Source organism: Aureobasidium subglaciale (genome assembly GCF_000721755.1).
Source record: "Aureobasidium subglaciale EXF-2481 unplaced genomic scaffold scaffold_0, whole genome shotgun sequence".
NCBI lineage: Eukaryota > Fungi > Ascomycota > Dothideomycetes > Dothideales > Saccotheciaceae > Aureobasidium > Aureobasidium subglaciale.
The window spans coordinates 379,854-405,574 of NW_013566995.1; the positions used below are offsets into that span (position 1 = coordinate 379,854).

A 25,721-nucleotide genomic window follows, 5' to 3' on the forward strand; every position below is an offset into this window, starting at 1 on the left:
AAGGAGATGACCGCGAGTCGACTGGCCAGCCATCATGTCATGATGCTTACCGAATATACTGCTCAAGTCGCAATAGTGCACCGGGCGTGAATAGCTTGAGCGGGATCAAGACCATCGGCGCGCTTTGTCCCTCCACCTCTGCCAAAGCATCGACTTTCCAGAGCTTTCTCTCCTTGGTGGGTAGCAACGGTTCTATGTTCGTATGATATTAAACCGTTGCAGCTGTGAAGAGCCTCCGGATGATTTGGGAGTGTGATCCAAGACATGCAGTCTGTCTCCAGTATCAAGATAGGCCGCAATTTATTTAGAGTCACGTGCGGGACTCTGATGTGAACACCTCGCAAAACACAACATGCCACTTGCTGCATTCAGATGTGTTTACATTCGACATCATACACAAACGTCTGCAAATCTCCATCCTACGACATAACAATGTCAATCCAACAGTCGTCAGGCACCGTAACGTCTCGCTTGGTTTAGCGTCAGGAGAGCTCGATCCGGATTGGCTGTGGTCTCAACGTTCTTCGCTGTTCGGCATCATGAGGGGAGTTTCTCCTTCACCCTTTGACAAAACCAATCCACTACACGCGGGAGTTCAACCGTCTGGCCCGCAATAGATATAATTGTCTCCATGTTATCGTTACAAGATGAGCCAGGTAACGGCGCTGCTGCCCGGTAGGGAGGAGATTGCTCTGACAGAGGCAACTCTGCCGTTGGAAGCATAGGCAATAGAGTACGTGGAGGGAAGGTCGCCGCCCTAAAGGGAAGAAAGCTGTATATAAGTCACTATCACCTCCCAGCCATCCAATTCTTTCCATCATCACAGCAAATCAGTAACACAGCAGCTCCTCACCAGCCCCTCCAGTCACCTAATATTATAATAATCAGGCTTCAGCCGTCCATTCATTCAGCAACCTCACACTCGCTACTAATAATATCCTAATTATTACCCCCTTCAAACCAACAAAAATGCCTTCCATCAGCAACATCGTCGCCGCCATGGCCTTCGCCGGCACCGCCCTCGCCATCCCCCAGTACCAGAACGTCAGCTCTTCCGCTGCCCCTGTTGTCAGCTCCAGCAGCAGCGCCAACAGCACCTCTGCCGGTTCTTCCAGAACCTCCTCCGCCGCTGGCGGTATGGCCACTCTTCCCGCTCTTGCCGAGTCCGCCTACTGCCCTGGCCTCAACGGTGCCCTCGTTGGTGACTACCTCATCCAGTGCAGCACCACTCACTTCGGTACCATCCTCCAGGTCGGCAACGGCACCGTCGCTGTCGCTAAGCGTGCTGTCTACACCTCCCTCGGTGACTGCATCAACCTTTGCGAGGCCACCACCAGCTGTGTCGGTACCGCTTTCGATACCGCTGCCCGCACCTGTGCCCTCTACTCTGAGGTCGGCCAGGCCGTCGCTGCCCCCGGCACTGACTTCGCTGTCCTGACCAACCCCAACGGTACCCCCATCTCTTCCGGTGCTCTTACCACCTCCACCATCTTCAGCACCCAGGTCGTCACCATCTCTAGCTGTGCCCCTACCGTCACCAACTGCCCTCTTAAGAACGGTGCCAGCGTCATCACCCAGGTCATCCCCGTCTCGACTACCGTCTACGCTTGCCCCTCGGCTGTTGTCGTTCCCGCTCCTGCTGTTGCCTGCGGATGTGCTGCTTCCGCCACTGTTGTCACCCAGTACGGTCCTTCCTCCAGCGCTGGTACCGCCGTCATGGTCCCCGTCCAGACCGTCACTGTCAACGTCCCCGTTCCCACTGCCACTGTCGTAAGTTCAAAATCTTCTGTTCTAAAAGTTCACTCATGGAACCACCTTACTAACTGCTATCTCGCAGCTTACCACCACTGTCTGTGTCTCATGCGCCAAGCCTACTGCCAACATGAACAACGGTGGCAACGGAAACGGCAACAACAACAACAACAACAACAACGGTGGCTCTACCACCTCCACCGTCGTTGTCTGCAACGGTGCCAACTGCCCTGCTACCGTCACTGGTGCTTCCAAGACTGCCACCAACACCATGGCCGTCTACACCGGTGCTGCCGACTCTGTCAAGGCCGGCATGGGTTTCGCCGCCTTCGTTGCCGGTGCTGCCGTCCTCCTCTAAGCGTTTTCACTTCTAAAATGAAGAAGGGAGATGATTCGATATTATACTAATCCAACTACAAAAACAACACAAAAACCGAACAAAAATATTCTGGCCATTCTGGCTTACCTGACAAAATTACCAATATTGGGTATTTTCCACAGGACTGGACTGATGGGGAGCTGTACATGATCTGACAAGAAACTGATCTCTTTCTGATTTACGCTGCTGTTTGATATGAAAGGGGACGAGTTTTCGGCGGTTTGGTGGTTGATTTTTCCGATTTTTTGATTATTTCTCGATTATTGCAATCTACGAAAATCTTTGTTCACAAAAAAAATAACATGTGCCTTCTTCTTTTGTCATCTGTGATCGCCTTGCTAGCCAACTGACGTACTAACCAGAGAGTCCTTCAACTCAGGACGGGAGGGAAAGCACAGCAACCCGACACTACATACTCGTCACTTGGTCGTACCCGACGACAAGCCTCCAATAAATCCTTCACAGGCCGATCTATCAACCCTGACACCATCGAATCTCAATATCAAGCCACAAAATGATGTCCGAGGCCTGAGGCAAAATTTTGCGCGGAACCGTTTTGTATCAAATATCGAAATCCAACGCTCGAGGTCAGACTCTTCTGGAGATGGTGGTTCGAGCCTATGAGCCGACCTATCCACGATTGCTCTGATGAACGAGTCATTTGCTTGCGAAAAGGTAATGCCGGGTTCATCGTTGCAGTTGTAGGGTTGTCAATGAGGATGAATCCCGTGTGCTAGGCCTCTTTTCAAGCCCACGCTGTTTTGTAAGAATTCTGTTAAGCCTCTTTACAGCGCTCCTTTGGGGGAGTATGTGTTGCTGAATCATCTACTTCTCGTTAGCAAAGCCAGGAGGTTGTAAGGCAGAGTACATGTACGACTGGAATGATGAATGCATTTCCAGTGCAGCTGACACATCGCAAGGATTCACCGTGCAAATGCACAATAATGTCCAATCTGACGGACATGCATGTCGAGATAGACATTTCCTCACACTCTTCTTGGGCCAGACTATCGATTCAAAAACCACCAGTCACTTCTTCGGATCTGATCATGGACACTTGGTTCCGACGGAGTGCCTTCGTGAGGCACGTTGAGACCGTCAGAGAAGGTATCTCAATGTTGACCTACCCGATGAACATCCATCAATCAAGCATGACCGGTGCACGTAAGCATGTGGAAGCGCATGGCCATTCCACTGCCTATCGCAGTCTTTATCGCAAATATTGACGATAGGCTCACTCGTACAACCCTACCTAGACCTGCGACATATCTAAACGTCAGACACGCAGTAGTAAACGAGGAGACCGGGTAACCACAACTTCGAGGGGAAGTGGTGTATTTCCTGACTAGGGTCGCGTCATATTGGTAGCTGCTGCAAGACAACAACATTTTCACAGACAAAGAACGGTCTGCGGGAAACATAGGAGCAAGCGCCTGATCCTCAAGGTATGTCATGCAATGAGACTGTGAGTACTACCATTCACCCAGTTGAACGATCGTGGTTACGTGGAAGTTGAGAGGCGAAGTGACTTTCGAAGTTCAATCACAGAACGATATAGGATTAATTAGCGTTGAGTAAAAGCAATTCTGGCGCTTTGGCTGAGTGGTTATAGCGATAGACTAGAAATCTATTTCCTTCGGGAGCAAGAGTTCGAATCTCTTAGGCGTCGTTTCACTTTTGTTCCACTCTGTGGACGGCACGTGTATCTAGTTTTGCTGCTCTATCAAGACATCCCACCGAATGGCACCAGCCTGGGGAACAATGGGTATAAGCGAAGCCGTATGCACCTTGAGGCAGGGCGTGGCTGATTTGGGCCTCCGAGCTTTTTTTTTTCTAGACTTGTGTTGGCCTTCTGATCATTCCTTGCGACTATGCTTTGCGCAGATGATGATATGAATGAACATTGCATCAAGACTGGTTGCGTGTTGCTGCTTCGAGATAGGCTGAGTGACACGATCAGTCCACAGAATTGAAGACGGTCAATTGTCCAACGGCTCCTTGTGAGCATCGTGATCTCGTGCCTGGACATCAGGAGACATGGTACGTAGATTGCGGATTGGACTCTACCAAGAGGTGTTCTAGACTATATCAAGGCTTAGCACGTTCGCAGGGAAAGAGAGCATGTGAGCACAGATTCCGCATTCGTCAGATCATATACGGTAAGGAGGACTTGCTGCCCTTGTCCTCGCTCAGCAACAGCCTGGCTTTTCTACGGGTCGCATAAACTCATGAGACATTGAGGTTGTTTCGTGATCCATCCTATTGAATCCCGCCTTGCAAAGCTAGAGCCGAATGATGATGGTAGATGTGTCGCACCAGACATCGGATGCAAGGCAGAGGAAAGAAAATGCGAATGACAAGTTGGATTTTTGCTTTTATTGCATCAGGGTTGTTGTGTTTGGCGACATTTACTCGACGTCGGCCTTGCCCTCGAAGTTCTCGCCCTCAACGAGATCGGGAATGTCATCATCATCCTCCTTCTTGTCCTCACCCTCGACACCCTTCTGCATGCTCTGGTAGCTCTCGGCGAGCTTGCGGAGGGAAGCGAGCGAGTCGGGACCAAGCTGGTTAAGGATACCGGGAACGAGCTCAGTAAGCTCCTTGTCCTCGCCGTTACCGTAGATGGCGAAGGTGTTGGAGGGAATGGCAGCGTGAACTGTGATGGGCACGTGTCAATATAAGCGTGGGGTCGAAATGGCAGACTTGGAGGACAGCAACTCACCCTTGGGGGCGGCGAAGTGGATGACGTTGCCGTCCGACTTGAACATGTTGACCTCCTCAATGGCAGGGATGGGCTGGACGTTCATCTTCTTGAGGGCGGCCTGGAGCTTCTTGTCGTCACCACCACCGGATCTGTTGACCTTCTTGACCTTTCTTCTGGGAGTACCCTTGCCGCTGCGATTCGAAGTGCGTCAGTTTCGGCGCGTTCTTTTTGCGAGCTTGGAATTTTCTGGAGCTTACCCTACGGCATGGGTTAGCGGGACACGAGTTTCATGGACATTCGAGAGTTCATACCGATGCGCACGGCATTCTGAAGACGTTGGAGCTTTGCTTGATCCATGTTTGCGATGGAGGTGAATCTGTCCGGCGAGCGACTTGTCAGGAGCGGTCGGAGCGGGCGACGACGATATTGACTCACATGAGGCGGGACAGAGAATGGGTTTGGTGGGAAACAGCAATTGGGCCTTGTTGCTGTCGTTGTCTGCTCTCAATCGTTGCTCTGCTTCGAGCTTGGTCCGTGCACGTCTACAGTATTCTCGCGTGTGGGCGTCCTCGGCTAACGCTGAAATTTTGATACGTCAGTCTACCATCTCACTTTCTAACATACAGGGCTCTTCACTCGAGCATCTGATACACGCTTTTCGACTCTTGTCGTTGGTCTGGCAAACTCAGCTTGCCGCACACTCTGTCAACGAACATCGAACTCAGCCTGAGCCACATTTGTTGATATCAGGTGCTGGGTCCGGTTATCGCACATTGCCAAGCCAATTCAAGAAAGTCAGGGTCGTGAGCACAGCGACATGATACGGCTCCCTCTTGCAGTTCTCCAAGACGACATGGATGTTTGACATATCACATCTCCTTATCGATTTCTGCTCTGTACGGTGAACATGCTTTACAAGTTTTGACGCGAGGCGGGTATTGTGTGTGGTGATGGCCGGGATGTTCACCCAATTCATATCGTTGAGCATCAATCGCAATGTGGATGACTTTGAGTTGCTCAAGATCGCAGATCGCTCAGCATGAATGTTCTCAGCAAGCCTTACATCCAAATCCCATCCCTCTAAATCGTATCATCAGTACAGCTGACTGCTTTTGGTTCGGAAGATGACCCGATGACACAGATTTCGCGTAAAAGACCCAGTCCGCTGGTTCTCCACGATGACAAGAACAGCAAGACCAACGGTCAAATATAGGATAATACATGCGAGAGCATGACGATGCTTTCGTGTAGCATCTGTATATAGCAAACCAAATACGAGAAGTAGGTAATCCAAGTAACCGTTCGTCTCGAGATAATCGGAGGAAGGCGCGACCAAGTCAAGATCGGGATCGGAGCGGGATTGAAGATTGATAGATGGGATAGAGTAACTTGCTCTGCATAAATGACCACATCATAATCAATCCTGCTCGATCTCATGCAAAGTAGGCTGGACTGACTGTAGGAGGTACTCATCGACAAACTTGGCGGTGCGTCAACCAGCGACTTCTCCTCGACCGCAGCATATGCGGTGGTGAATCACTATCTGTAGACTGTCGGTGATGCTGTGAGATATTAGGCATGATGCAGGAGTGTGCAGGTGACTGTGTTCATGACCTGTCTGTCAGGACATCGGAATGGAGAGCCACAAGTGGCTGGGAGGATGACCATGACATCAGCACCACTAGTGGCGGTGCATCTAATTTCCGCTAGCACCTGTCAAATGTGTTGTAGATCTGCCAACTTTCCAACCTTCTCCCTTAATTTTGTAACCTCTCAAACCGACTGATGTCGACGGCCGCTTGTTGTTGCACATCCAGAGCCGCATCGGGTGTAAATCCGCAGAGCCTGCATGGCGCGTCAAACCCATGAGGTAAGGGCTAAACTAGCATCGTGCAGATTATTCCCGAATCAAGACCAGGCCTGAGATTGTTGTATGGCACCCATGGCATCGGATGCCTTGGTTGCTGGGCGGCTAGAGAAATTTCCTGATTTCCGATAGTGGTGAAGAAAAAAACATGTGTGATATCATGGTCACACCAAGTGTGCAGTTTGAAGATATAAGTGCTCCTGCTGTTTCACGTTGCACAACATTCACCATCAACATTTTTCTACATTCCTCGCATCCTCGCAAAACATCAAACACCACCATACTCGCCCCGTCCTCTTAGCTTGCTTTACCCACCGAGCATCCAGAAAGTAGACCCTCAGACAAATAACAATGGGTGCCGTCGTATCTTGCGTATGCTTTTCACCGTCCTCTCCTCAGATGCGAGCAGCAACTAATCGGATGTTAGATCACCTCGGTGTTCCGCGCCATCGGTTCTGCCTTGATGGCTGTTGTCAACGCCATCGGTGCCGCCCTCAAGGCCATCATCAACGGAATCGTCGCCGTCTTCGACATCATCATTTCCTGCCTCACCTGCGGCAGAGGTGGAGGCCGTCGCCGCAAGACAACAAGTGCGGTTTAATGAGCGGGGGCGAGTACGAAAGTAGCCCGAGAACCGCGCAAGATCACTCCACGACTTTGACTATTTCATCGATCAATCCTGGATCTCAACGAGGCTCTCTCCCACTACTTTCCCCCATGGCTCAGCAGCACATAGCTCGCTCCCGCAGCCTTTGATTCAGACACCCCTTTTCTGCATTCACGACCAGTCATGGATACAACACAAGAGAGACACGAATCACAACAGTTATGACCAGACGAGGGGACGCATTGATACCCATTAGTTCAGCGAGTTGAGAAAGTTTTATACCCTAATGACAGTAATTCAAGTTCAAGCCTTAGTTTTTTCTCTCTCCGTCTACGGGGATCTACACGACAATGTAGATGCCACAAGAGGTTGTGCCTGCGTGCAGAGTCTACGAATGTCTTCTGGCTGATGTGATATTGTCTCTGTAAATCGCAGACGGCTGTTTGAGCTACCTGTCGAAACCTTTGGCTCTACTCGTTCTAGACACGATGTCTTCAATTCAATGTGCCTGGGCTGCGAACTGCATCATCATAGCAGTCTTCATCGATCGTGGATTCGTCGCGTGAGCTAGTAGCATATCAGCCGAGCTAGGGAGCTCAGATTTGGATGCTTGATGGTCTTCAGTCAGGTAGTCGTACCTGCCATTGTGATGAGAGTGATGATCCTGATGAAGACATGAATTTGGACATGACAAGTCACGATGCATGAGAACATGGCGAGACCACATGGCATTGGCAGAGTCGGAGGCAGCCAGTCCGTGCCAAGCCACTTTACGGCGACGCGTGAAACGCGTCACCCTCTGAACTTGATGATGCTTGTTCTCCCAGTGTGCTGCAAAAGAGAAGCAAGCAACAACATGGCCAATGATTATGTCGAATACCTGTCGGAAAATGTGCTGAATGACGGTCAGACGGTGAGTAAATCATGGGAGATGATACAAGTTGCCTGCTGACGCCTCATGAACAACAGGTCAGTTACCGAACCTTGAGTCGAGCACTCCGAGTGCACAACAATGTCGCCAAGCAGATGCTCTACCAGTTCCATCACTCTCAGAACGAGAAGCAGTCCAATTCGTTAGATGCCACCTATCTGATCAATGGACTCCAAACCATCGTACCGAAGCAAGCAGAGGATACAGCCACCGAGAGCCAATCCGAGTCGCAAGAGACCCATGCCTACCAGGCGACATGTTTGCTTCTGGTAGACGAGCATGAACTGGATCGTCAGTCGAAGTCCACCTGGAGATGCTTGGGGGGTTTCGCTGAAACGTGGTTACACAGATGCAAAGTCCACTTTCGACCAAGTCCTGTCAATACACGTCTACAGCATCCAGCCTGGCAAGATCAATGTGCATATCACGCAGCTACAAGCCGACTCCCAACCTAGTCGCTGACTTTGAGCAGGACCTGCACGTCTTGACAGAGTGCAACCGAGCCATCATGGCAACAGCTGCCAAAGAGGACCTCCTTGAGACGTACAAGCAGTATGGCGTGATTCAGAATGGCCAGGTCAAGGTGAGCTCCCCTTTAGCTCAGCTGAAGATCACGCTTGCTGACATGATCTACTCCAGCGTCGCGCCATGCGCACCCAACAGCACTCGAAACAAGCATCAGCACAAAAGCCAGAGCCTTTGGTGTCTGCTACAAAATCGGCTAAGCCAATGTTCGCGTCTGCGAGACCCACGGCCAGTGATGCCCCAAATAAGACGACGACTTCGAACGAGTCTACTCCTGCTTCTTCGCAGCCTTCACAAACTTCCGCCAAACCTGCTGCTACAAAGCCAGCAACACTCAAGCGTGAGGGTTCGAGCTTGTTCAAAGCCTTTGCCAAAGCAAAACCGAAGAAGACGCAGAGCCAGACGACAGAGAGTTCTGCTGAACCTACGCCTACTGCGGAACCTGTCGAGACCGAAGACGGTCAGTATTGCAGTGTCGATCCCGTCATTGATACAGGAGCTAACAGGTCTTCCAGAAGCTATGCACGATTTGTCGGATGAAGAAGCTGACGACGAGGACACCGCCATGCTTGATGAAGGCGCCATAACCGAGACAGGAGGCAAATCAAAAAAAGAGAGAGAAGACGAACTGCGCAGAATGATGGACATGGAAGGTAACATAGAGACACCTTCGCCCACGCTTGCTGTAGTAGGAAAGCTGACCTTGAATGATCCAGATGCGCCAATGGCCGAAGCACCCAACAAGACAATTGCCGCAGAAGATTCGGGTGCTGCACAGGACGAGTCTGACGTCCAACTACAGGCAACAGAAGAGCCTGTGGAGACGGTCACTGTCTCTGACGGTCGTCGACGAGGCAGGAGAAGGGTCATGAAGAAGAAGACAGTCCAAGACGAAGAGGGATATCTTGGTACGTCTGAACTCGGCATACGAACTTGACTGAAAGCTGACATGATTTGAAGTGACGCGAGAAGAGCCTGGTTGGGAGTCTTTCTCAGAAGAAGAGCCTGCGCCCAAGAAGGCCAAACTTGCTTCTGCACCAGCCGCTGCAAAGACGAAGAAGGCTGCTCCCAAGGGACAGGGAAACATCATGTCCTTTTTCTCAAAGAAATGAATTGCATGAGGAAGTGTCCAGAGAAGCAGACATAGACAAAGCATCATTTCGCCTTACCGTACTTTGACTCGCTGTTAGCCGCCGCATATCTTGAGTTTTGTCGTGAGAGAAACCTCGACAACTCATCGTTTGCAGCATGCTTGAGAGACATGCACGTGTGCTGAGATGTCCTGAACAGCAATAATAATGATGCGACACGATGAGGAAAGCGGATGAAGAAAAAGCATAGGCTGAAATTGATCGCATTTCGATTATATACTTTTGAACTCCAGCCACAATATCCCTGTACTCGTTACAAGCAAACTCTCCGATCAACCTCGATCCCAAGTAGCAAATGTTGTGCCTTGATTCATATCTCGTTTGGAAAAACATCTCGTTCATTACTTATGACAGCCGAAAGAAAAACAAAAGAAAGAAGAACAAAAAACATGCTCAAGGAGACAAACAGCGATGACAATGGTCAGTCAAGAGGTGGTGGTAATACTGGCACAGGCGGCATGCAGAACGTGATACTACCTTGTTGACGATGCGATTGCAAGGCAAAGAAATTGCTGATGATGGCCGGATAGCCCCAGACAGCAGAGTAGTGAAACATCATGAGTGTACCGAAGAGATGCTCTCGTATGTTTGTTGTGTCAATGTTGCGAGATGGAGAAATTGACAAGTTGTACTGTGTGACCCGCAATCCTTCCAGGCAAGGGTACTGTTGTAAGGTCATCGGTTGTCGTCGATCGTCCTGAAGAAAAGTCGATCAGGAAATCTGATCATCCGAGGTGGACGAATCGACAGCACTCTGATCACCGCGAGCAATGGCGGGCGTGGAATTGGTGACCGACTTGGCATCAGCAAGGTCGCTACGAGCAGAAGGCTGGCTCTCCAAGATAGCACCTCCATTGGCTTGAACAGTGGGATATTGAGCATTGTTGCCATAAGGCAAGGAAGCAAGAGGGGTGCGGCCAGACATGTTGCGGAGAGCGGATTGAGACCAGCGCTGGTTTTGAACAGGCACACTGTGGAAGACATGTTAGTTGAAAGCTCTGATCAATGCCGTCAATATACTGACCTGGTCGTCATGTACGTCTCAAACTCGTTGTTGGACGTGTAGGATCCGCGGCTGGACGAGTAACCAGCTTTGTGGGCTTGAGTAGCATACTCGTACTCGGCAGAGCGGAATTGACGGGCGGCGGCAGTCTGCTGCTTGAGCTGCTTCTGCTCCTGGGTGTCGGCAAAGCGAATCTGGATGGTGTATTCCTCACCGCCAACATTGACCTTGTAGTTGTTGAATTTCTTGATGACTTCCTCGCAGACTGTTCTGGACTCGAAGCTGGAGAAGGAATTAGATCAAAGTCGAGCATGGTAGGAGGTGTGAATAAGACTCACCGGGCGAAGCCGACTCCACGACAAGTACCGTTCTTGTCTCGGAGAATTCTGGCCGAGCAGACCTTGTGAGGAGTGAAGACAGATGCTAACTCGTGCTCGTTCAAAGACTTGGGCAAGTTGGAGACGTAGAGGTTGGTGTTACCCTCATCAGCGAACGTCTTCAGCTTGGAGTAGAAAGATTCCTGTGGTGAGAGTTAGCAAAGAAGTCTCGAACCATGGTGGGTAAAGGTAGCATACTCTGGCAAAGCTAACTTCGTAGCCCAGGTAGTGGAAGCCGCGAATACAGTTCTCGGCGTCTTCGTAGTTGTGGTACTTGACAAAGCCAAAGCTATTGGGCACAAAGTCAGCTTGTTTCAACCAATTGAAGCGTCCTGTTGGACATACCCCTTGCAAAGACCAGTCGAGTGATCAATGATCGACTTCGAGCTGCGGATGTCTCCGAAGCGCTTCCCCCAGCCTTCGAGCATTTCGTCGGTCGTCTCGGGATGAAGACCGCGAATGTAGACGTTAGTCTCACCGCGAATGTTCTCAAGGGCTCTGTCGAGAGGCTTCAACGGAGAGCTTGGGGCTGGGATGGCCTGCGGAATGGGAGGCTCCTTGCTGACCAGCATGTGGAGGCTGGGAGAGATACTGCGATGCTCGGCCATCTTGGACACAGGCATGCCGTAGGGAGCGAGGACCTGAGTGGGCGAAGGCGAGCTTTGGGTGTACATGCCGCTTGGCGAACGGTTGACGATTGCAACACCAGGAAGCTGATGGTATGCGGGATAGCCGGCATATGAGGGTGTACCAGGAGCATCGTTCTCGTTGGAGGAGATTGAATCGCGGCGTGGAGTGATGAGAGTGGGAACTTCACCCGTGGTGTGACTGGGAGTCCAAGCCTGCGACATGGGACTGTTGTCGTGCTGCTGCTGATGATAGGCATGAGGGATGTACTGTGCAGCCATGGGAGTGTAAAGACCAGGGTTGTGCTGATGGACGGCGCTGGGATAAGGGTGACCTCCAGGAAACATGAGATGGTTGGTGGCGCCCCAGAGGGCGGCAGGCATGGGAAGCCCGTTGAACTGGTGACCAGCGGCAGCCATGACGGCAGCCTTGGACTGAGCCGTGTAGGCGGCATCTTGGAGGTTCATGCCTTGGAGACCATGAGTCAATGCTGCCATGCTGGCAGCCGTGTGGCCTCGCTGCGTACCGTAACCACCGTGGTAGTTTGCGTTGCTGTTGCGAGCAAAGGGCTGACCGTAGCCGTTACCACGCTGGCCCATGGCTTGATCACCACGGTTGTTGTAGTTGTTGCCACGCTGACCTTGAGAATCGGCCATACTTGACATGCTGAACTACATCTCGAATCAGTACCTGTAACACAAGAGATTGAAACGGATAAGAAATTACTTGATTAGATCGGACAGAGCCCGATGAAGAAGTGCCTCAAGCCGGGAGGGGTTGATAACAAGGTGTAATGTGTTGTATCTGCCGGACAACGGAGGTTGATGAGCACAGAAGCTATGCTATCAATGTTGCGTCGACACGGACAGGATGCCAGAGATGAAGAAGATGGGGGATGATTGTCAAGAAGAGTGGAGGAAGAAAGAGGGTGATGGAGAGAGGTCGATAGAGGAGGTGAAATAGAAGTGCGCAATGCAATGCCCGGATCGGGTATTCGCAATCTCTGACTTGTTCTTTCCGCCGGGCTATGGGCATCTTTGAAGAAGGAACTCCTCTGTAATTCGCATGTGCTTTGGCGGGGTGGCGTAGAAATATAGAAGGAGCGTGAGCTTCGTTACGTACTAGTGAAATAAGAAGAATATGTGCAAGAGCTGCTGCGCGAATATACCGGCGGGCGAAGCAGTGACCTGTTTAAGGAGGAGAAGAATATTAAAGTGACAACTTGAGCAAGAGACTGGAAAAGACACAGGATGAGAAATGTATGCCAGAATCGAGGATAGCAATGCAAAGATACGCACAAGCGGTTCAAGTTAATGACGTCCAGAGAAAAGTCGAATGCAGGCACAGCGGAAAATTCGCTCTCTTTTTATCTGATGTTTGAATGACCAGGATGAGCTTTGGGGTTGAGCAATGTTTTGGATATGCAAGCCGAACCGGATGAGTGGATTCTGCTGCGAACCACCTTGAAATCTTCCGGCTACACAACCTGCACCAACCACGCTGCACGGTACCTCTAGGTTCTTCTCTGGCCAACATGTCGAACTTCAATGGACAGGGGCGAGTCTATGGACTCTTTCTCTCCCTCCTGAGAGACCGGTCCTCGATTCCCTCGTGGTCGCCGTATGAGTTTTCTCCGCGGTGTCGAGCCAGCAGAAGTCTGCGAAGAAGTCGGGTGGGAAGCAGGCATTCATGACCTTTTCCCTCCAGAAGTCCTGTACCGATTCGGTCCCCATACTCAATAACAGCTCACATGTCGGCATCCTTTGAACAACGATTGACAGATATGCCAAGGCAGGGGGGGGGGGGGGGGGGAAAGTGCACACTGAACTCAGTATCTTGCATCTGTTTGTCATTCGATATTGCAGCTGATACGTTGGTCAGTCTACGACAAAATACTGACCATGCACCCGTCTGTACAAGACCGCAGTCTAAAGCGACTGAGCAGATGATTTGAAGCCGTGGTGTCACGAGCTCAGGTTACACCAAGAGGGGCCCCGTTTGTCTCTTGAAGCGGTATCCACCACCGGAAGCCCGCTGTTGCATGACAAGTCTTGTGCGAGAGGCACGGAAGATTCTGACAAACAGCATGGTGGGAATGTTCTGGAGGAGCACCGCAGCAGCAGCAGCAGCAGCAGCAGCAGACGACGTGGAGAGGTCCTTGCGTCGGCTGTTTTGCCGCCGGTGCCTTGATGGACCTGGATCTGAACAATAGACATGTGTGGATCAAACCGATCAACTCCATTTTTCCTTTCTCCGTTCAACCATTGCAGAATGCAGCCACTGTGACCTGAGATGCGACAGGGCAACCAGGTTGGTGGGAGTGTCTGCATCTCGGGGAATTGCATCTGCATTACCGCCACCTGTCACAACCTCTTTTTGAAACGAATACATCACAATTATTCTGTTGAGGACCAAGATTATATGACACAGGGGTATATTTTATCAACTTATTCAAACCGACCATCGCTTGACAATGCAAACATGACGCATGAAAATCAACAAATCCAATAAACACGTCTAAGTTTCGCATCATGACCAAACATCTTCTTGGTAGGCGTTGCTGTTGCGCATGGCCTTGACGATATCCTCTGCCTTGGACTCCGGAATTCCTCTTTGTTCAGCGATGATTTGGGCCAAAACAGTGTTTACCTCACGAGCCATATTCGCTGCGTCACCACATACATAAAAGTAGGCTTTCTGCTGCAAGAGCCTGTCGATCTCCGCGGCGCGTTGCTTGAGCAGATGCTGCACATAGACTTTCTGAGCACCATCACGAGAGAAGGCGGTCAACATCTCGAAACTGTCGCCCATATCATTCTTGTACGCCTGTGTGACTGTCAGTTTATTTGGTAACTTCCACATAAGGTTTGCTTCACTTACATCCCACTCGTCTGCATAGATGAAGTCTTCTGCCTTCTTCCGGCAGCCAAAAAAGAGCATGGTTTTGCCTACAGTCTCTCCGTCGCGTGCTTGCTTGGCACGCTCTTGAACGAAACCACGGAATGGAGCAACACCAGTACCCGGACCAACCATGATAATTGGCTTTGAGGGATCCGATGGAAGTTTGAAATTGGAGTGGCGGACGTGTACAGGCACGTGAATACCGTCGTACTTGTTTCTAGGACCGGTAATTGCATAGTTCAATCCGTGAGGATCGGGAGTAGGATCACCGTGTTGCTTCTGCTTGAGAGCCAACAAATAATTGGTAGTGACGCCCTTGAGCACATTCGAAGCTCCTGGAGTCTCTACAGACTCAACGACGGCGGTGATTGAGATCTTGTTCTTCTGCACCAAAGAAGACGACGAGATGGAGTAGTAGCGGGGCTGGATCTTGTGGAGACCTTCGATGAAGATGGAGAAGGGCACCTGATCCCATGTCTGACCTTGGGACAAGAACTCGAGAAGCTGAGCGAGATTGTAGTTGCGAGCAGCGACTTGGTCGTGGAAGTATTCTCTATCACTGCCCATCTTGGTCATCTCAGCCTTGATGCTGTCGTTGGGAGAGAAAGGGGCAAGAGCCGAAACAAATTGTCTTGAAACGGGCGCGCAGATTTCCATGTGGTAGCGGACAACAGCGTCGTAAGTGGTGGGTGACGGGAAAGGAATCTTGGCCGTGGCATCCAGACCCTTGACGGTAATGACCATGTGGCGTTTGTCGCCGAGACCGAGTATGTTCATGAAACGATCGACCTCCTTGCCAGCGTTAGTAGGCCAAACGGCAATGTGGTCGCCAGTGGTGTAGGACAAGTTTGAGCCGCTGATGTCGATTTCCATGTGCAGACAGTTTCTGTCCTTGACGGTGAAAAGTTCCTTGGACTCGACAATGGGCGCAATGTATGGGTTGTGAGCATTGAAAGGTCCCTTTTGCTTGCCCTCCAGGTGGTTCTTGTTGGGCTCTCCTAGATAGACATCGTCTGACTCGGCGTCCATATCTGGCTTCTCGCTGACTTCAAGTACGGGCTCGTAAACAGCCTCACGTTCCTGTAGACCCATGGCATCGGCAAGATCCTTCCACATTGGCTCCTTCCAGGCCAGGAAATCCTCTTCCATGGTGCCGGCACCATCATCACCTTCACCGGCAGCGCCGATTCTAGTGGCACCAAGTCTGTCGAGAGATTTGGTGACGTTGCGGACCATGGAGTTGTAGTGCTCGTATGTGTTGTTGCCGAGGCCGAAGGCGACGTACTTGAGGTTTGCCAGAGGCTTCTCGGAAATACCGCCTCCCTGGTTGAAGGAAATGTCCTCACTGCTGATGAACTCGTAGAACTCGACGGCGTTGTCGGTGGGCTCGCCCTCGCCATAGGTAGCCAGGACGAACATGGCAACCTTGTCCTCGGGGAAGGAATCGAGATTCTCAAAATCGTATTCCTCAAGATCGGCCGTCATGGTCTTCAGGCCAAAACGAGAAGAGCCCTCCTTTGCCAAACGCGAAGCATAGTCCTCGGCAGTACCGGTCTGCGAGCCATAGAAGATGACACAGTTCTTGCTTGACTCTTCCATCTTTTCAATAATGTCCCTTGTCTTGCCAGCCTTTGCGGCGGCGCCATTCGCAAGAGAGCCAGCATAGGGGTCTTTGGCGACGGCCCAGTAGGTGCCCTTTGTGAAGTAAGCGACGGTGCCTACGAGGAGAGCTGCCAAGACGACAATGTCGAGCGTGTCGAGTTGGGCCATGTTGTCGACAAGTGGCAGGATCGGGGAGGAGTTGCGGCGGTGGGAAGAAGAGGCGAACAATTAGGTGTCCACTGAAAGTATGCGGGGCGGGCTTATCGAAACCACGGGCTCGACAGGACGGGCGAGCGCGGCAAACGATCGAGACAGATTCTATGAGTAGTAATGGGAGGGAGAAGGCAAGGGCACGCTGCTACAAGTCCGAAAGAATGAGGCTGTCTAACTACCGATGGTCGGTGTGGTGAGCGGCCAAGGGGCTCGGGCATTATTAGTGGCATGATTATTCTCAGCGGTCTGTCATGTCCGCATCATGCAGTTGAACCACTGCCGCAGCCGGACTGTCTTTGAACGGCAAGATTCCGCTCGGCTGCCTTCGGCTCCACGCTCTGCCGGTCCGGCGACATTTCTTTGCCGGCAAGCTGATGGATAGGTAGCCAGGCAAGGTAGGTGAATACGATATTCTACAGCAGCACGCCAGCAGCCGGCGAGAAGATGTCGCTATAGAGCCAGAATGTACAAACATGTGCACACAGCACCAAGCTGATCGAGCTATTGAGGGACCAAAGCTAACATACAAATAAAGATATTCTTGTAAAGCGTGCCGTCTTCATGAGCACTAATGGCGAGTCTGAAGACGCGTCTGCGATGGCTTGTGATTGCACGCTGCTGCTAGTCTTAGTGTACAGTGCAGCGAGGACAAGGCTCGAATGTTCTCAATAGATAATAGATGGTCGCGTTCAAGTCGTTGGCAATGTGGTACTCGTACTCGTGCTGTCTGCACTCTGCAGAACCCCACACTCTTGTGCCATGTGCCTTGGGCATTCGTCGCGCTCGCAAAGAACAAGGTCCGCTCGATACAAAAACCTAGTACATTCTTCGGTGCTCGAAGCCAAGTAGCCGTGGCAGTCCATCCTCTCGCTGTGCCCTAGTTCGACTACTCCTCCGACCGACTGCCTGCGCAAGAGCGGCACCAGGCTCGTCCATGGCGCTGCAGCTAGACGCGCAATGAACACCTCCCAAAATGCCTCGCCCTCGCTACACGACCCGGGCGAGAGCTTGGATACCTCGACCCCGACGGCCCCGAACTCTGCTCCCGCCTCGACGTCCGCTGCCTCTTCGACCGTCAGGGGTAGGACTCCCAGTTCCGCCTCACGCGCCCCGTCTTCGCGTGCCCACACGCCTGCTGCGCAAAGCGAATCCGTCGAGCGCAAGTCGTCCGTGTCCTACGGCCACCACCGACAGACGTCCATAGTCCATGGCTATCAGCACTCGCGCAACCCGAGTCATGTCTCTGCTACCGCCGCCAGTCCCATCAGTCCCGGAATCATCCTGGCTCAAGGAGCAAAAGATGGTCCTGCCCTGCGCCAGAGTCCCTCTTCTTCAACCCTGAATGCGCCCACAGATCAGCTACCTCTACGACGTCTTGAGCGCATGCACAGCGGTCGAATCAAGCGTGAGCATGAATCGCATCTGCATCACCACCATCACAATCATCGTCATCATCGCTCGCGATCACGCCAACACCACCAACAGCAAGAACCCACCACCGTGGGTGAGTACGCGCTCCACCATCTGTTGAACGAGTTCATCAGCGAAGCAAACGAAAAGATCAGTCGCTGCGTCTCCGAGCTCGACGATGCTTTAATAAGGGTCGAAGCCATTTGCGGTCCAGGCGCAGATCACGCCTTTGACCAACTGATCAAGGCTCTCGGTCACATTGTACGTCCCCGTCCGAAGCCTTTGATAGATGCTCTCATGATCTGGCGCAAGTCCAAGAGCGATGAGATGAGCCCGATCCATGCCCAACTGCAGGCCGCTCGTGCGCAGCTCGCAAATGCTTCTGCTACCGTTCGGCGCGCTGAAATATCTCAAGTCAGTACAAATAGCAGTTCTGTCTCGATCTCGGCAAATGCGGATCCTGCTTCCGTGGCCACTCTCGAGCAAAACCTCCGTCAAGGCGAACGTCGTTCGGCAATTTCTGTCTATATCCTTTGTCGTGTCCTCATGCAAGTCATTTCTCAGTGTACCTTGGCTGCGTTGACAAATGATATTGCCGAGAGGCTTGAAGATGTTATTTACGGCCAATTGCGCAACTTTGACTCAGAGGCTCTTGCATATTCGGCTCTGAAGCAATCACAATGGAACATGTTCGGTCAGCTTCTGGGTGTCATGGGTAACCTGCGTTTCGACAAGGTCGCCGACCGATACGTCTCAGATCTGGAGACTGCACAGAGACGCCTATCTGTCAAAGGTAATGCCGACAAAGATCTGGAGAATCGTACCGCTCTGCTCGTGCATAGCATGCGTTGGCTCAAGATCCAGACTCAGCCCGAGGATGCATGGGACAAGTCGTGCGATTTGCTTCATCTACTGGCTGGCTTCTTTGCAGGCGTTCACGGGAAACCGGTCAAGTATGCATATTGTCAGCTGTTTGAAGACTTGCTCCTGCCAGTCGCGAGCAAGGCCACCACCGAACTTAATTCGCCAAAGTGGAGACAGATCTTGGATATTCTCAAAGTCAAACTGAACCAGCTACTCGCCAAGCCCAAACATTGGATTCAGGCATTCCCTATACTTGCAGTGACTATTTGTGTGTCACCTAATGATGTGTTTCATCAGCAGTGGCTTTCGACAACCCTCCATCAGTTGCAACCAAAGCTAAAAGAACGTACCACGCGTGGTCATGCACTCAAAGCATTATGTCGTCTTGTCTGGGTCTACCTCTACAGAGCTCCCGAAACTCAACTCACAACGTTCAAGAAGCTGGAAGATGTGATTCGCATGGTGTTCATGACGGGCAAGAAATCGTTACTGTCCACGGAGCCATCCATCGCGGACCCTCTCATCCAGCTCATCCGCATAATCGGATTTAAACACCAAGATCTCTGCTTTAGATCCATCATCTTTCCTTTGATGAATGCGGATGTTATAATTACTGGTAGAGACCGCCGGATTGAAAACCTCGACCCTGAAAAGATGGTCTTAGCTATTCGAGCTTTCCTTGCCATCATGACCGATCTAGAGAAGGGTGAACAGCCTCCGTTCCCTGTCAGTTTTGAGTGCGATACACTTGGTGATCCATTCTCAAGGTCTCCCAATTCTCATAGGCGTTCCTTGTCCCAGAGTCAAGCTGCCATCATTGGTCCTAAAGTTGAGAGACTCTCCAAACCTGTTATGACAGCCGGCTTCGCCGATGTCGCAAAAGAATCTTATGTCAAGTTCTGTAAGATCTTGGGTGAAATCACCATTATTTGCGACGAAACCTTTGGCGGACAAAAGGTACTGGACGAAAAGTTTTCTGCTCAAACCATACCCAAGACACCAATGGCGGACGCTTTCAGCTTCAGCCGCAGAGATGAGCTTTTTAACTCACCTGAGGTTCGGCAAAACTTTTACGACCTTCTCCACGTTGCAGTGCAAGCACTTCCTCGATGTCTATCACCTCAGATTCCATTAAAGAATCTCATCAACTTATTATGCACCGGTACTGCACATGTACAGAATCACATTGCCTCATCGTCTGCGCAATCTCTCAAGTCTATTGCAAGACAGTCTCATGCGCAGTTGGTTACCATTGGATTTGCTCGTTTCATATTCAATTTCGACGACCGATACGCTACCGTTTCCGCTGGCAGTCTATTGGGTCATGGCCATATAGAGAGCACCCTACGTCTCTACGTGGAGTTACTCGAGATCTGGATTGAAGAGCTTAGGTCTCAGCCTCAAATGGCAACCCCAGATCTTCACGACGATGATTTCTCTCGCGGAATGCCTTCTGACTTGAATCGATCGAGAGTGTTTGCCCATGTAGATGAGATCGAATCTCATGGCCTATTCTTCTTATGCTCACCCTCGCGTCACGTTCGGGCATACGCCGTCAGAGTACTCAGCCTTGTCACGAAGTTTGACACTGCTTTGGGCCAGCCTTCTACCCGCATCATCAGTGTCCTCGAAGGCAGCTCGCAGCAGGTAATTGATGTGAATGACGAAAAGCTCTCTTTAGCTGAGAAAAGTCGACTCCAAAAGGGCCTCAGGAAGAGCAATATGAACAACACGCTTGTGGAGCTTTGCAGTAGTGATACTGTACATGATCTGACTCTTTGGTCCAAAGCATTCCCCAATTTGATCCGGCTGAGCTCACAAATCTGTCCTCAAGCTGTACTCCTGACGCGAGACATTGTATGTGCGCGTCTTTCACATGCGCACCGAATTATTGGCACTCTGGCCGAAGGTAGCCGCGTCAATACCTACGCAGCTCTCGAGATCGCCTTCTCGCATCGTATGGTAGGAAGGACTGCTTTTAGTCCTCCCGAAGTCACGATAGAGCAATGGAAACTCCATCTCATATTTGCATGCACAACCCTCACAAACAGTGGTGGCTCGCAACAAGCCCCAGTTCCAAGTCAAAGTTCTCAACACTCTCGTAAAGGTTCCAAAGCCTCCTCCATTCACCAAGAAAAGATTGGATCTGCTCACGAGCTGTTTGCAAAGGTTGTACCTTTTCTCTCCGCGGTACACCCCGGTGTGCGTGAGGCTGCTGTGTATGGACTGGGCGCAATCAACACCAACCTGTTCAGACCCCTGCTAGAAGCTCTCCAACCCTCAGTCTCCACTTGCAGTGAAGATGCTAAGCAATGGCTAACAAACCATCAACGATCCCTGAACAGCCCTCGACGAAGCAGACGAAGTGACTCCCTGCGCACCGAACTCACTCATCTCTACCAATTGACATCTCATTGTTTGTTTGAGGTCGAAGTTTTCAATGACGAGTGGATACTGCAAAATCTAGTCAGTTTCACCAAAGACTTACGAATCTTCCTCAACGACGAAGACGTGCAAAACCAATGGGACTTTCAAAAATTGCGTACCTACTATTGTGGACTAGTCGAGGTATTGTTCGAAGGCATCCACAAGACTAAAGACCCCGTACGATGGATGCCGTTCCACGCGAGAAAAGCCGCCTTCTCCATGATGGAAGACTGGTGTGGCTTCTCTCCAAACCAGACACAGATAAGGCAAAAGGAGAACCATATGAGAAAGTCGATCCTGGACCAAGAGCAAGACTCTCGCAGTCGTGGGAGTGTCACCGCGAAATTGGAGATTGAAAAGAAAGACTTGCGAACAGCCGCCTTAAGCGCCATGGCCGCACTTTGTGCAGGACCTGTCATGATGTCTACTGACGGTCAGATTACTATGCAATTCGATGTTCGCCGTATGTTGAAGTGGATCGACGCCATTTTCGATTCGGCAAGTGATAGAACGCATGCAACAGGTCGTCGAGCACTCAAGAACCTCTTACTACACAATACCGAGCACAGTTTCCTGCTGTCCCATTCCATCGAGGAGTGCTACCACGCAAAGAATCCAAAGGCCCTTCTCAGCTACTTTACTGTTGCCACCCAGGTCTTGACAGATGCGACTGACGACAGAGTTCCTTTCTGGAAGATTTTGAGCGCCGCTCTGTACACTCTCGGAAACGAAAATAGCGAGATCCGCATGAAATCTGCCCGATTGCTGAGGACTCTTGAGGAACGCTTAGGCAAAAACTCAAAATTACAGGATCTCGACATCAGTATATCTGACAAGACAACTGCAGTCTACAAGCTGGCGCAATTCGAAATCTCCCGCAGGCTAGCTAAGCAACATGCAGACATGGCATTCCACGTCTTCTCAGAGTTCACCAGATACTTTGGAGGTCTTGTGCCGGACCATCAACGAAACATGGTCGCAGCCATGTTGCCTTGGATACAAACAATTGAGCTCCAGTTACTTCCAAGTGGAGGACCTACCGCTAGTTCATACATGTTGATGGTCAATCTATTCGAGATCACAGCCCGAAGTAGCAGTGTATTGCACAACGAGATACAAGCATTATGGCAGGCTCTTGCAACAGGACCATACGGAGGCAACGTGCAAGTAGTTCTCGACTTCATCATTGCGATATGTCTGGATCGTAGAGAGCAGAACTTTGTCGACTATGCCAAGCAGATCGTAGTATTTCTGTCAACGACGGCAGCTGGTTTGAAGGTAGTCGAATTTCTCTTGTTGCAAATTACTCCCAAGGCCATGATCGCTGAGAAACGACCCCCTCCACCAATACCTCAAGATATGACTGGCCTACCATATATTGCAGACCTCGCACAAGTTCTACCCATCGGCAATCGGCAATCTGGTCTTTCATTAGGTCAGTTGGCTCTGATGCTGTTGGTCGATCTTGTGGTCTCCCCTGTACAGCTTCCCAAAAACAAGATACCTCTCCTGCTCCAGGTGGTTGTTGTTCAATGGGATCACTACACACCACTGGTGCAAGATCAAGCAAGAGAGATGCTCGTACACATGATTCACGAGATTGTCATATCCAAGATTGGTCCAGGACATACTGGACCAGACAAGCAAAGCATAGAGGACTTGATCGAGGCAATTCGACAACATGATCCCAAGGTCGTTTGGGCTTACGAAGAGACTGACAACAAAGGCCTTGCTAGGAATTCAAACGGTGTTCCTGAGCCCATGGTCTTTGTCATCGAAGAAGTGGTGAGAGTACTGAGCTTCTCATACGATGACCCGTCTGTAGGTGACGATATACGCAAAGATTGGGCAAGGATGAGTCTAGTGTGGGCCACAACCTGCGCAGTACGTCACGTAGCATGTCGCTCATTCCAGATCTTCCGCTGCATCATCGACTCGCTCGACAGACAAATGATGGCAGACATGCTAGCTCGTCTAACCAACACCATTGCCGACGATGAGAATGATTGTTTGACCTTCTCTCAAGAAATCCTCATTACACTGAGGACCATAATCAGCGCTCTTGAGCCGGAAGACTTGATCCAATACCCTCAACTGTTCTGGACTACTAGTGCTTGTCTTGACACCATATTCGAACAGGAATTTCAAGCAAGTCTTTCGATGCTTGATCGACTCTTGGACAAACTCGATCTGAGTGACCCTGCTGTGATCAAGCTCTTCAACGAGAACAAGCCTGCAAAGTGGGAAGGCGAGTTTGAAGGCCTTCAGCCACTGGTTTACAAGGGGTTGAGATCAAATGTGTGTCTTGACCGATCACTGGACATGCTTGAGAGAATGATCAAGCTACCCTCGAGCAGTCTTATTGGCGGCGACACTCGTCTGCTCTTCACGTTACTCGCAAATCTACCTCGATACCTTCACTGCTTCGAAGATGATATGAACGACCAAACATGTTTTGAATCAGCAGACTCTCTTGCCGCAGTAGCCGAGGCCCAGCAGTTGCCTGATCTGGCGCATGCTCTCGATGGTTTTGCCCGTCAACACTATCGCAACTCCAATGACTTTTTGACCCAGGTTGTCGCTGCGGCTCGAGCTGCCTTCTTTCCCGCCATGGAATACCAGAGCTTGGTCTTCCTCATCGGCTTGCTCAACAACCAAACCCCATGGTTCAGAGTCACTGTCATGCAGTTACTTTGTGTGCTCATTCCACAGATAGACATGAGAAGACCCGAAATAGTCTCTCAGGGACCAGATCTCATCTCACCACTTCTAAGACTGCTCCAGACCAGCTACTGCCAGCAAGCTCTGGACGTACTCGACAACATCATGTCTGTCACTGGAACACCTCTCGATAACAAGCATCTGCGTATGAGCATGGCAGGCTCTCACTCAACACGCGCAACGCGCAAGGAGTATGACAGTACAAAAAGTCTCTATGGTATCCCTGAGGAGTCTGGATGGTCGATACCGATGCCAGCGATTCAGGCTGAGCGGGCACGTAAGAACGTCATGGCCGTCTACTACACCTGCCTCGACTCAACCCTTGCAGACGGAACAGAGATCACAAGCACACCCGATGTTGCATTTGCAGAAGATCAGTATGGATCATACTTTGATCGATCAGTCACGGCAATGTCGGACTCCATACGGGCTGACGGCAGCATGAGTGAACTGGTACTCAAACTCGATAGTCTTGATGATTTCTTTGACGATCACAAGGCCACTACCACAAGGGAAAAATCACGAGGGTCGATAGAGGATCGTGAGAACATCTACGAACAGCAGACATTGCCCATATTACACAAATCGCTCAAGCGGAACGCTTCTGTGACGTCTTTCCAGAACGGATTCTCTGACACAAGGTTCGGCATGGCTCGAGAACCTGTCGTCATGAGTCCTGGTGCATTTGCTTCCAATCCAGCCATTGTTGCCACACGGCCTGCCCTTCATGCGAGATCAGTCACGTCTCCTATGGCCGCAATGCGACACATGCCCAGAGTCATTACTGATCTCCAGTACGAAGAAGACACTGGCGATGAACCGTTCTCGGACGACGACCTCTCGATATCTCGTATGACGACATCAGATGACTCGCTGTCGGTGCACAGTAGTACTTCACGAGCTCCTTCTGCAGCAGGGCTACGGGCAGGGTTCAGATCAGGAATGAGAAGGCTCACTGGAGGCACAACTGATCGCAGGGACGTCAAGGGACTGGTGCGTCTCAGTCCGCAGGTACCACGAGTTCCCACAGTGTGGCTTAATAACCCCAAAAGTTCTGAGCTTTAAGTATGGCGACCAGGTGTAATTAGCGCGTTGTCTTGTGCAGTTGGAAATCACAAATTTCTACATCAATCCGTAATAGATTCCACGTGATCGCCTTGTAGTCCACGTAGATGGAAATGGGACTCTGACTTTGACTGTAGCGATGAGTGACGGGTCGACTTGGCGAACGAACCCTCGACGGACTGGAACGACGAGAACGCCCACAGTATGAGGTTGTTCTGTGCTTCTTGCCAGAGCTGCTTTCCACCACTAACCCCATCGGGCTAATAGGTCTCGAGATCACGTGTCAAATTGTCCCCTGGTTCGTGACAACCTGCACTCGCGTCAGATCGTACCTGTCTCTGATTGACTGACGATACAAATCTAACCATGCTTCCTGCTCATGTCCTGCCAAGAGATGTATGTAGACTGCTGGACCTTTTGCTGTCCCAATCTAAGTGTAACGAGATTTTGGCCAAGATCGCATTAAGATGCCTCGTATGGATATGAGCGCAGTGGGTCCGCACCGTCACTCAGAAGAGTGTGAGCCTCTGTGAAGCATGATATTCTGAGCTGCAACGCCACAGATGGAGGAATCATGTGCCGAATACTTATTTGT

At 50.9% G+C, this 25,721-nt stretch overlaps 8 protein-coding genes across 8 annotated transcripts; 5 read left to right on the forward strand and 3 right to left on the reverse strand.

The window, feature by feature from the left end:
- Positions 1-969: 969 nt before the first annotated feature.
- Positions 970-2,110, forward strand: AUEXF2481DRAFT_24545 (uncharacterized protein; the record flags this gene model as incomplete). The annotated part of the gene is made up of 2 exons (XM_013493232.1): positions 970-1,770; positions 1,838-2,110. 2 exons carry the CDS (start codon positions 970-972, stop codon positions 2,108-2,110), a joined length of 1,074 nt encoding a protein of 357 aa, XP_013348686.1.
- Positions 2,111-4,539: 2,429 nt separating this feature from the next.
- On the reverse strand, positions 4,540-5,192 carry AUEXF2481DRAFT_45421 (uncharacterized protein; the record flags this gene model as incomplete). Its single annotated transcript, XM_013493234.1, has 3 exons — positions 4,540-4,787; positions 4,854-5,026; positions 5,131-5,192. The coding sequence occupies 3 exons, from the start codon at positions 5,190-5,192 to the stop codon at positions 4,540-4,542; spliced, it is 483 nt and encodes a 160-aa protein (XP_013348688.1).
- AUEXF2481DRAFT_34392 (uncharacterized protein) lies at positions 4,960-6,129 on the forward strand. Its single transcript, XM_013493236.1, has one exon. The coding sequence runs from the start codon at positions 5,288-5,290 to the stop codon at positions 5,654-5,656; it is 369 nt and encodes a 122-aa protein (XP_013348690.1). The 5' UTR covers positions 4,960-5,287; the 3' UTR covers positions 5,657-6,129.
- A 924-nt stretch (positions 6,130-7,053) lies between these two features.
- Positions 7,054-7,303, forward strand: AUEXF2481DRAFT_155 (uncharacterized protein; the record flags this gene model as incomplete). The annotated part of the gene is made up of 2 exons (XM_013493193.1): positions 7,054-7,074; positions 7,130-7,303. 2 exons carry the CDS (start codon positions 7,054-7,056, stop codon positions 7,301-7,303), a joined length of 195 nt encoding a protein of 64 aa, XP_013348647.1.
- An 862-nt stretch (positions 7,304-8,165) lies between these two features.
- Positions 8,166-9,877, forward strand: AUEXF2481DRAFT_156 (uncharacterized protein; the record flags this gene model as incomplete). Its single annotated transcript, XM_013493195.1, has 8 exons — positions 8,166-8,222; positions 8,279-8,531; positions 8,590-8,657; positions 8,713-8,823; positions 8,880-9,225; positions 9,281-9,418; positions 9,482-9,673; positions 9,726-9,877. The coding sequence occupies 8 exons, from the start codon at positions 8,166-8,168 to the stop codon at positions 9,875-9,877; spliced, it is 1,317 nt and encodes a 438-aa protein (XP_013348649.1).
- Positions 9,878-10,628: 751 nt separating this feature from the next.
- AUEXF2481DRAFT_84311 (uncharacterized protein) lies at positions 10,629-12,588 on the reverse strand (the record flags this gene model as incomplete). Its single annotated transcript, XM_013493237.1, has 5 exons — positions 10,629-10,887; positions 10,941-11,201; positions 11,258-11,439; positions 11,495-11,585; positions 11,642-12,588. The coding sequence occupies 5 exons, from the start codon at positions 12,586-12,588 to the stop codon at positions 10,629-10,631; spliced, it is 1,740 nt and encodes a 579-aa protein (XP_013348691.1).
- Positions 12,589-14,318: 1,730 nt separating this feature from the next.
- AUEXF2481DRAFT_34398 (uncharacterized protein) lies at positions 14,319-16,854 on the reverse strand. Its single transcript, XM_013493238.1, has 2 exons — positions 14,804-16,854; positions 14,319-14,749 (listed from the first exon to the last, which is right to left on the reverse strand). Exons 1-2 carry the CDS (start codon positions 16,592-16,594, stop codon positions 14,453-14,455), a joined length of 2,088 nt encoding a protein of 695 aa, XP_013348692.1. The 5' UTR covers positions 16,595-16,854; the 3' UTR covers positions 14,319-14,452.
- Positions 16,855-17,596: 742 nt separating this feature from the next.
- AUEXF2481DRAFT_45426 (uncharacterized protein) lies at positions 17,597-25,560 on the forward strand (the record flags this gene model as incomplete). Its single annotated transcript, XM_013493240.1, has 3 exons — positions 17,597-17,694; positions 17,725-25,090; positions 25,531-25,560. The coding sequence occupies 3 exons, from the start codon at positions 17,597-17,599 to the stop codon at positions 25,558-25,560; spliced, it is 7,494 nt and encodes a 2,497-aa protein (XP_013348694.1).
- Between the last annotated feature and the right edge of the window lie 161 nt (positions 25,561-25,721).

Bases quoted from the DNA above. Each gene is read 5' to 3' on its own strand.
- AUEXF2481DRAFT_34392 (XM_013493236.1), top strand. From the start codon at position 5,288: ATGGGTTTGGTGGGAAACAGCAATTGGGCCTTGTTGCTGTCGTTGTCT.
- AUEXF2481DRAFT_34398 (XM_013493238.1), bottom strand. From the start codon at position 16,594: ATGGCCCAACTCGACACGCTCGACATTGTCGTCTTGGCAGCTCTCCTC. The intron at 14,750-14,803 runs GTAAGTGAAGCA...ACAGTCACACAG, and splicing joins TCTATGCAGACGAGTGGGAT to GCGTACAAGAATGATATGGG.